The 9,810-nt window shown below is 49.2% G+C and overlaps 1 protein-coding gene across 3 annotated transcripts; it reads left to right on the forward strand.

The window, feature by feature from the left end:
- The first annotated feature begins 91 nt into the window (after positions 1–91).
- Positions 92–9,561, forward strand: rnf41l (ring finger protein 41, like). Of its 3 annotated transcripts, none has more exons than XM_029259755.1 (9): positions 92–332; positions 3,242–3,432; positions 4,334–4,578; positions 5,379–5,518; positions 6,308–6,334; positions 6,838–7,000; positions 7,378–7,498; positions 7,827–8,095; positions 8,642–9,561. In XM_029259755.1, the coding sequence occupies exons 3-8, from the start codon at positions 4,373–4,375 to the stop codon at positions 8,088–8,090; spliced, it is 921 nt and encodes a 306-aa protein (XP_029115588.1). In that variant the 5' UTR covers positions 92–332; positions 3,242–3,432; positions 4,334–4,372; the 3' UTR covers positions 8,091–8,095; positions 8,642–9,561. The 3 variants fall into 3 exon arrangements, with proteins under 3 accessions (XP_029115588.1, XP_029115587.1, XP_029115589.1); XM_029259754.1 differs by having other exon boundaries at positions 3,242–3,378; XM_029259756.1 differs by lacking the exon at positions 6,308–6,334 and having other exon boundaries at positions 3,242–3,378.
- Positions 9,562–9,810: the final 249 nt, after the last annotated feature.

Here is a 9,810-nt window from a genome sequence, read left to right on the forward strand (position 1 = left end):
TACAACGTGTCCGCCCATTGGCTGTCCCGAGCATGGGAAGCCGATCTCTCATTGGATGCTGCGCCGGGCTGCGCGGAGACGTCGGTGCGTAAACAAACCGCTGTCAGTAGCAGCGGAGTTGGGCGTCGTTGCCCTGCTGTCTCGTTACGTAACTGTCGGTGTAAATAAACTGTCTGTCGGTGTTGAGGTTGAATAGTCGCGTCGTAAAGCCTGAGTGAGTTGTAAGCACACGGAAATACTAGTGGAAACTCATTTGCGTACCGTTTGCGCTACCTGCGGATTTTTTTGTAGACGTCGAAGCCCCCGCCGGGCCGTGAAACGCGGAGGAGGACGTGAGTAGCGGGACCAGGGGGGCAGGGACGAGACGAGGGGACAAAGAGGACAGGACCTGGGAAGGGAGAGGACAGAGGATGGGACCGGGGAGAGGACAGAAGACAGGGGACTGGTGAGCGGGGGAAGGGAACAGACAGAGGACTGGTGGGAAGGGAGAGGACAGAGGATGAGACTGGGGACAAGGACAGAGAAGAGAGGGGACTGGTGACCGGGGAAGGGAACTGGAGACAGAGAACAGACAGAGGACTGGTGGGAAGGGAGAGGACAGAGGATGGGACCGGGGATATAGACTAGAGGACAGAGACAGAAGAGAGGGGACTGGTGACTGGGGAAGGGAACTGGGGACAGGGGACCGGTGACTGGGGAAGGGAACCGAGGACAGGGAACAGACAGAGGACTGGTGGGAAGGGAGAGGACAGAGGATGGGACTGGGGACAAGGACAGAAGACAGGGGACTGGTGACCGGGGGAAGGGAACTGGGGACAGAGGACTGGTGACCAAGGAAGGGAACTGGGGACAGAGGACAGAGGACAGGGGATGGGACCGGGGACCGGCAGCAAGGAAGGGATTGGAGGGGTCTGGTGACTGGTGACCGGGGGAGGGAAGAGGGGACAGAGGACAGGGGAGTCGTATGAGGTGTTAGGGCGTTAAAGCGTGTGTCTGTGTGACACAACTCGGTGGTCTGCGGTGTTTAATACCCGTCCCAACTTCCCCGAGACAGTTCGGTGCGTGACCGGGGGAGTAAAGTGAACCTCGAGGGTGTGTGAGGCTCCAGAGCTCTCAGTGACCGTCTGTCAGTGTAGCACCGTGTTTCTTTCTGCGTCGTGGTGTGTCCTCTCGTGTTTGTGTGTACGTGTGCGTGTGTCACTGTGTATCTGTTTCAGTGTGTGTGCAGTATGTATATTCGTATTTCAGTGTGTTTGTGTGTGTGTGTGTGTGTGTGTGTATCAGTGTCATTATTTTTTTTACGTTGTATCATTGGGTAGGTAGCAGTAGGCAGCGTAGTGACAGTAGATAATGTAGTGGTTAGAGCTACTGCCTTTGGACCCAAAACTTGTAGGTTCAAGTTCCACCTCTTGAACAAGGTACTTACCCTAAATTTTTACTCCAGTAAAATTGCCCAGCTGAGTAAATGGGTGAATAACTGTAGGTAGATTAACGCTGTAAATTGCTTTTGGAGAAAACTGTCTGAATAAATGAATAAATGTGAATCTGTCAGTATGGACTGTGTGTGTGTGTGTGTGTGTGTGTGTGTACACACCACCCCAGGGAGAGCACTGTCTGATTTTCCGACAGCTCACAGTGCAGCTCCACCAGTGACCGACTCTTTAATCCAGTCAAAGCCTGAAAGGCAGAAGAGCACTTTAATCCTTCACCATGGGCAGACACACGTGTGTCCGCGTGTGTGTGTGTGTGTGTGTGTGTGTGTGAGACGCAGCACTGAAAACACACCAGGTAACTAGTGTGCCACAAAAGAGTGAGAACACCAGGAGCGAGGTGATGTGTAGGGCAGCATTTAAGAAGCAAAGAGAACCGACTCATCGCAATGACCCATAGTATACATGTGTTCATATATAATAAAGAAATACTGTGTGCTCTGCAGTTTGTGCTGAAATATTAATTTGAAGAGAAAATATGTTCATCACATTCATCACAGCAGGTTAAGGCAAGTAAAATTTTAGAAAGATGTGTGAGAAAAGTATGAGAGAATGATGCAATATGTGCCTTAAATGTAATGTTAGTTACAGTCGCTCACCGGATGCTGATTCTTAGCTTTGAGAGCACTGGAGGAGCTGTGTCTGGATGTTGAGCGTTGTTGATCTGTAGACGTTGCATCTGGATGTTGAGTGTTGATGTGTACAAGTTGCGTCTGGAAGTTGAATGTTGATATGTAGAAGTTGTGTCTGGACGTTGAGTGTTGATCTAAAGTAGATCCTTCTGGAAGTTGACTGTTGATGTATACAAGTTGCATCTTGATGTTTACTGTTGATATGTAGAAGTTGCATCTGGATGTTGAGTGTTGATGTGTAGAAGTTGCATCTGGAAGTTGATGTTGATGTGTAGAAGTTGTGTCTGGACGTTGAGTGTTGATCTAAAGTAGATCTGTCTGGAAGTTGTTGATGTGTAGAAGTTGTGTGTGAAAGTTGACTGTTGATCTAAAGAAAATCCATCTGGAAGTTGACTGTTGATGTATACAAGTTGTGTCTGGATGTTAACTCTTGATGTATAGAAGTTGTTGTGAATGATAATTGTTGATGAAAAGAGTTCTGGAGGAGTTGATTTACCTCACAGAAATGACACGACAAAGCTGGTTTGTTAAGAGTACTGTTAATCGTTGTCCTATGGTTGGATTAAAAAGAGAAGGGGGAAGGTGGGCTTGACAGAGAGGTGGGGCCTTGACTGTTACTAGGCAACCAGTGAGGCGATGCTGAGTTTCCAATTGGATTCGTACCACATTCCGTTCTGTAAGGATATGGTGGGTTTCTCAACAAGTTTCCGGGCTCTCGTTGCCTGGGTCCCATTTCAAGGGCTCTCCACTGTAGGGTGGAGGCGGAGTTTGTGTCTCCCTTGGATATATACAAGAGGGAATCCTGCAGAGAAGTTAAAAACGGTTAAATGAACGGCATTCGAGTTAAACAGAAGGGATCTGGATTGGTTTTTGAAAACATCTCAAACCAGGTCACTTGTATCTGAGCACTTGAGTCCTTCCACATCTCCACAGCTTGCCATAAGCACATCTTGATATGATTTTAATAGATTGTGCGTGTTGTCAGTTGGTTTCGAGTGTCCCGAGAGTTAGGGGGGCAGCAGGTGAGCATGTGAGATTGGCGTGGAAGCCACCTGGGGGGTGGAGGGGTGGGTTCATTCACCCTGCGAACACTGACTCATTGTGCGCTTTGACCAACAGCTGGCTGCCAGGGCCACGGCTCGCCGTCTCCCGGGAAACGCGGCGGACGGAGCGTCCCAGCGCTGGGAGGACGGATCGCGGGGCAGGTGGAAGGAGGAGAGGAGAGCGACGGGGGCCACCGCTCACCTGGGGAGAAGGTACCACGGGGGGCTCAAGGAGAGAGGCGCCTGTCACTGAGTTTCTTGTCTAAGGTTGGGGCCGGTTTCGCTTTAACGAGTGTTCAAGAGTCTGTCGTTGAGGTTACAGCTCATGAGATGGAAAGTAACGTTTTTTTTTCCCCCACCAGTTTCCACGTTGTAACCTCTCACTGAAATAATTTGGCTATTCTGGATGTTTTTGGATTGGAAGACGTTTGTTTGAATTTGTATTCGTAAACAAAGGACAACTGGTGTGGTTCTCTGTTTAGAAATACAGTGACCATCCGGATATACAGTATGAACGTGCAGATAATCCAGCGCATCACAGTATTATATTTTAAAATATATTTTCAGGAATTAAAGAAAGAAAGAAAGAAGGGAAAAAATGAGCAAAGTGGAATACAATTTGTTTAAAATGACATTATTGCAAAATTATTTTATGTTGATTGCATGAAACTTAACAAGGACATATAAAATATGTCATTATAAATGCAGATTCGATGAGGAAGTCTCATAAACTCTTCCATCATCGTATGTCTATTTTATTGACTTTATTGCGATATTTGAAATGATGTGCTTTCATAGAACTTGTAACAATAGCGTGTAAAATGCATAATAATTATAAAGTGAGATTTGGTAAGGCTGTGCTGTCTGTTTTATTGTCTTATTTTGTTGTGCTGTTTTGTCAAATGTTTTATGTACTTATAAGTGGACTACCGTTTTAAAATGATTTTAAGAACTCACATGCAGTATATGATATGTTGGAGTTAATCGCATGATCAGACCCCCCCCCCCCCCCCCATTAGTCCAGTCATGGATTGCAAAATAATTTTTAAAACAACGGGTAATTCCTCCGATCTTGAACACGTGTTCAAACAGTTCACATTGTCACATGTGGAAGTTGCCAGCAGTGCTGCTGTGGGACTAACCCCTCACCCCCCCCCCCCCCCCAAAGCTGCCCACTTTGGTCAGACCTGCGACACAGGGGAGGAGGATGGGCTACGACATCGAGCGCTTCGTGGGCTACGTGAACGAAGGGCTGCTGTGCTGCGTGTGCCGGGACGTGTTAGAGGACCCCCTGCAGGCCCCCTGCGAACACGCCTTCTGCAGCTCCTGCATCCACGGCTGGCTGGTGCACCACCACAACTGCCCCGAGGACCGGCAGCCCCTGGAGGGCGCTCTGCTCCGACCCCTCTTCAGGTAACCCCGTGTGCCCGTGTCACTGGTGGGCAGGGGGGGCATCGCTGTTACATGTTGAGGGTAAGCGCACCCCCTAGAGTAGGTGTGTGTGCTGTTCAGATAGAGGACAGCAGGTGCTGCAGTAGTTGATCCAGAAGGACCTGAGTTCGATACCCACCTCCTGCCGCTGTGCCCTTGAGGAAGGTACCTAACCTGAATCGATGAGGTAAAAATGACCCAGTTGTACAGTATATGTGGGTAAATCACTGGTAGAAGCTTAATATTACAAGTTGCTTTGGAGAAAAGCATCAGAAAAATTAATAAATGTAACTTAAGTGTCTCGTAAAGACTTTAATTAGTCACACACACACACATTTTCAGAACCGCTTGTCCCATAGGGGCTCGTGGGGAACCGGAGCCTACTCGGCAACACAGGGCGTAAGGCCGGAGGGGGAGGGGACACACCCAGGACGGGACGCCAGTCCGTCGCAAGGCACCCCAAGCAGGACTCGAACCCCAGACCCACTGAAGAGGAGGACTGTGGTCCAACCCACTGCGCCACTGCACCCCCAGCCTTTAATTAGTCATTAATAGTTTATTTAGTTGCTTATCGGAGCTGGAAAATCGCTCATGGCTTTAATCTGTTTCTACGAACAGGTGTTTTAACCGAGAAAACGCAGGTTAAGGGCTTAGGAAAAGGTGCAACAGCAGCACTTACAGTCTTCAGGTCATCAGGCATGGGAGTGTCCTGAGGTTCGAGGCGGACTTTGCGGCTGCGTGTTCCCCGCCGCGCCCCCATCTGATCTGCGTCTCGGCCGCAGGTACATGCGCAACGACCTGAGCCGGCTGCAGATCCGCTGCCGAAACCGGGAGCAGGGCTGCGGGATGGTGTGCTCCCTGGAGTCCGTGGACCGGCACGAGCGCGAGTGCGAGTACGGCCTGGTGGCCTGCACCAACGCAGGTGGGTTCCGACTCGGGCGCCTCCAGCTGTGAGCTGTCGCCGCTGGCCTCCGCGCTCGGAGCTGGCGGGCCATGACTGTCCCGCCCTATTCCGAAGCAGCAGACATTCACTTTTCTTCATTTAGCCGACGTTCGTCTCCAGTGTGAATGGGAACGTTAATCTACCTAAAATTATTCACTCATTTATGCAGCTGGGTAATTTTTACTGGAGTAATTTAGGGCAAATACCTTGCTCAAGGGTATTACAGCAGCAAATCTGGATCTTTTGAGTAAAAGGGCACAGCTTTAACTTCTGCGCCACCTGCTGCTGGAGCGAATGGTAACAAACATCAAGACAAGAACCAGGATGTAAGGAGTGTAAAAGTACAGTATGCTCGGCCTTACCATGGGAAGATTCGAACCGTCAGCCTTCTGATCCAAAGGCAGCAGGTCTACCTGCTGCACTAGCAGGTACCCTGGTAACATTTGGATTGTGCACTGAATTGCTTCAATTTAGAAAAAAAGGCAGAAGAGCACAGTCAAGTGCAGTGAAGCGAGGACTTTAATTTTTACAGTAAAGTACAATACATTTCATAAGGAGTGACGTAAATGCAGGACGTGAACCATGTGACGGGTTATGATGTAATCGGACCAATTCAGCAGTACTGAAATAGCCCTGTGCTGAAGGACGACACCTGGCTGGTGTGACCCCCCCCCCCGGGAAGGGACTCGTGCTCCATGCAGTGTTCACTCAGCGATGTCCCGTGGTAAACACTGACACCTGTCCTCTTGTGTGACCTGTTGTTGCCAGGTGACGAGTACTCGTGTTACCGCTGCGGTACGTATCCTCGCTGGGCTGCAGTGCGGTGTGTGCGCGGTGTGTGCGCGGTGTGTGGTGTGCTGCTGCCGTTGCTGGGCAGGACAGGTGACCGGCATCCAGTCTTTTGCCTTTATTACACCGAACGCTTTTCTCCAAAGAGACGTACGATGGTAAGCCACTGACAGTGATTTACCCATTTAAACAGTTGGGTCATTTTTACTGTGCCAGTTCAGGGCAAGTACCTTGATCAAGGGTACTACAGCGACAAATGTGGCGGCAGCTTTAATCACTGCGCCACCTGCTGCTGGAACGACTGGTAACAGACATGAAGACGAGAACCAGAATGTAAGGAGTGTAAAAATATAGTAAGTGTGTCCTTACCATGGGGAGCACATACACGCAGATTCAGCTTGTCTGTGAACAAGAGTGAGCTCACGCTGTGAGTGTGCGCGTGCGCTTGCTTGCGCGTGACTGCCGTGTTGCCAGGGACATTGTGACGCTGCCCCCTCCTTCCCTCCCAGGGTGCCCCATACAAGTGGAACGACGCTCCCTGGAGGCCCACGTGGCGGCGTGCGAGTTCCGGAGCCGCGAGTGCCCCCACGGCTGCGGCTACACCATGCTCACGTGCGAGGACAGCCAACACAGCTGCGTGGCTGAGCTGCGGACCGAGCTGGAGCTCCTCAGGTGGGCGCCAGCGTTTCCGTGGCGATGCGAGATGCCAACACCTGAGATTCATTATTTCTATACATTGTTTTGTGTCTGATTCTGTAATTTTAAAATAAACTTTATGTTCAGTACTGTATTTTAGAAATAATTTTTTTTAGTAGTGATTTGGATTTGAAAAACTGGGAAATGGGTTGGAATGACAGGCAGCAGACGCACAGCCTGCTGGGAACTGATTTTCACGGGAGGGGTTTGGCTGAAGGAATGTCTGGGATTCGATTCGTCAGGCAGATGAAGGGTTTAGATTTTCCAGTCACAGCAGGGGGTGAGGTGAGGGAGAAATGAGCCCCCCGAGGGCCCCCACCCAGTGGGAGTGTGTGTGACCCGATGTCTCGCAGGTCGGAGATGATCTGCAAGGTGGAGGAGGTGAGGCATGAGATGGAGTCCAGGCTGGACTCGCAGAGGAGGCACATGGTGCAGAAGGAGAGTCTTCTGAAGAGCGAGGTGGAGGAGCTAAAGGTAGGATGGCGGTCGCTTGTGCCACACTGGGAACAGAAGGGGGCGCTATGGGCAATAAGGTTAAGGGAGGCTTCCAAGGAGGGGTGGGCAGCCACTGGCACTGGGACCCCCAGGCGTTTATTTTTCTCCCTGTCTTTTAGTGGGGGTTTTTTTGTTTTCCTCTCCTCACCTGCTAGCTGGTTCATCCTAATAGTAACTGTTAATATATAACTAATTTTGGATTATTTACAGTAACTTTCTCTAACGCTTTCTGCCGCCGTGGTTCCCAAAATGGACTGTTTCGGGAACGTGGTGCATGATGTAGGCGTGTGCATGTGCACCCGCACAGGGCCAGCTGTCCCGGGTGATGTCGGATGTTCGAGCGCTGCTGGGGGCGGAGCGTTTGCACAGACAGGAGCTGGAGCAGGCCGAGCTGGAGAAGCGCGAGCTGCTGGAGCTGCTGAAGAGCCTGCAGCGGGAGGGGCGCAGCCACACCCCCAGCCCCGCCCCACCTCCTGGATCCGCCCCCGAGGGCCTGCGCAAGACCGGCGGCGCTCGCGGTCTCACACTTGACTGCATCAAGAGGAAGTCCCGGGAGGTCACGGTCATCTGAGACGCGTAAGCCCCACTGCTCGTGTGCCTCCCGTGTGTTCCCACCTGTGCGGAGAAGATCTGGCATGTCCTGTAACACGGTACGCCTCGAGGAGCACCTGGCTGATCCACTTTGCACAAGTGACACTTACTGTGACTCCCAAGCCTGTGAATGGGATTAAATCCACAACTCGTCTGTTGCTCTGTCTTTAGAACGTCTTAGTTGCGTTCAGTCCGATTCATTTATGACACTTTTCTAGCTATTCAGCTAGTTAAGCTATTTACACTGATTTACAAATTCATACAGCTGGGTACTTTTTACTGTGTCAATTCAGGGTAAGTACCTTGATTAAGGGTACTACAGCAGGAGGTGGGACTTGAACCTGGGTCCTGCGATTTCAAGTTGGCGGCTTTAGCTGCTGCGCCACCTACTGCCCACACATAAACATTAAAATAGACATTAAATGTGTGTGTGTGTGTGTGTGTGTGTTCTCCTCGACTGGAGTGTTTTGCCACATCTTTTCTGGTCTCGGTAATAACGGTTCTCCTCTGTTCCTTGGTCCGTCTCCGCAGGACGGCGGGGGCCCAGTGGGACAAACGTCGCACCGTGGTTAAGACCCAACCTCTCACTGCCGTTCCAGCCGGACAGTAACATCACCAGCTGCCACTGCCATCCCAGCTCAGAGACACCCCGCACTTTTGCAGCGGGGACACTTGTGTACCTTCTAGCCTTTGTACATTTCCGATTTTCAAAGTTCAGAATTGTGTAATAGCGAGAAAAGGGCTCCCACGGCGCGCTTAACAACACACCGTCTCACACACACGACCGGAGCCTGTTTTTACGGCACACGCTCGGGAGGCTGCAGTAATCGCCATCAGCAGCCAGGTAATCCCCTTCCTGTGTGTGATCTGCTTTAATACCTGACACTGTAGTGCTCTACACTTCATTATTCTTTTTATATCCAGAGCATCCGCCTGCACACACACACACATATATATAAAGAGCAACCAACACACAGTGGTTGAGAGATTTTTGCATTATGGAAAGAAACTATATGGGGATTAGTTACAAAATACATATTTTTTCCAGTCTTCTGCTGCTAACATGTTTTAACATATCACCGTTAAATAATATATTAGATATTTTTTTCAATATTAATTAGAATCACAATATTCTGTTCCATGTATTTCATGTAAGTCTATGCCTAATACACACTTCAGCAAAAATGTAGTTTAGTCCATACTGTATGAATTCACAAGATCCTCATGATATAATAAATTTACTGAGATTTTGCTCAGTTGTGGGACACATTTTAAATAGCATTTACTATGAGAGCTGTTTTGTCTTCCCAATTTGTAGGTTTCAAATCTGAATATATTTTACTTCATAGTCATTGATTGAACATATATATTTTTAAGATGTACTTAACCTTAAGTCACTTTAACCTACTTGTACTCTAACCCTCAGTCTCTCTGTGCTGTTGCAACACAAGTTTACCTCAATTTGTAAAACCTTATAATAAAAATACTTTTGTTTTATGATGTATATACAGAGACCGTGATGTACCTTTTTTTTTTCTTTTTTTAAATATACACCTTTTCAGACAACAGGTGTATTGTTCAGCGCAACAGCATTTTTATCTGTCATACTGTCATTTTACCATCGTAATGGGTACTTTATTCTGTATAATGGGTTTTATCAGATGCTTGCAGCAGTCCAGACACATGGCTGGAGTGTTACG

This window comes from Scleropages formosus, chromosome 18 (genome assembly GCF_900964775.1).
Source record: "Scleropages formosus chromosome 18, fSclFor1.1, whole genome shotgun sequence".
In the NCBI taxonomy this organism is placed as follows: Eukaryota; Metazoa; Chordata; class Actinopteri; order Osteoglossiformes; family Osteoglossidae; genus Scleropages; species Scleropages formosus.

Coding starts and splice junctions, on each gene's coding strand:
- rnf41l (XM_029259755.1), top strand. CDS start 4,373: ATGGGCTACGACATCGAGCGCTTCGTGGGCTACGTGAACGAAGGGCTG. Junction 7,001..7,377: donor ACCGAGCTGGAGCTCCTCAG/GTGGGCGCCAGC, acceptor GATGTCTCGCAG/GTCGGAGATGATCTGCAAGG. Junction 7,499..7,826: donor GCGAGGTGGAGGAGCTAAAG/GTAGGATGGCGG, acceptor GCACCCGCACAG/GGCCAGCTGTCCCGGGTGAT.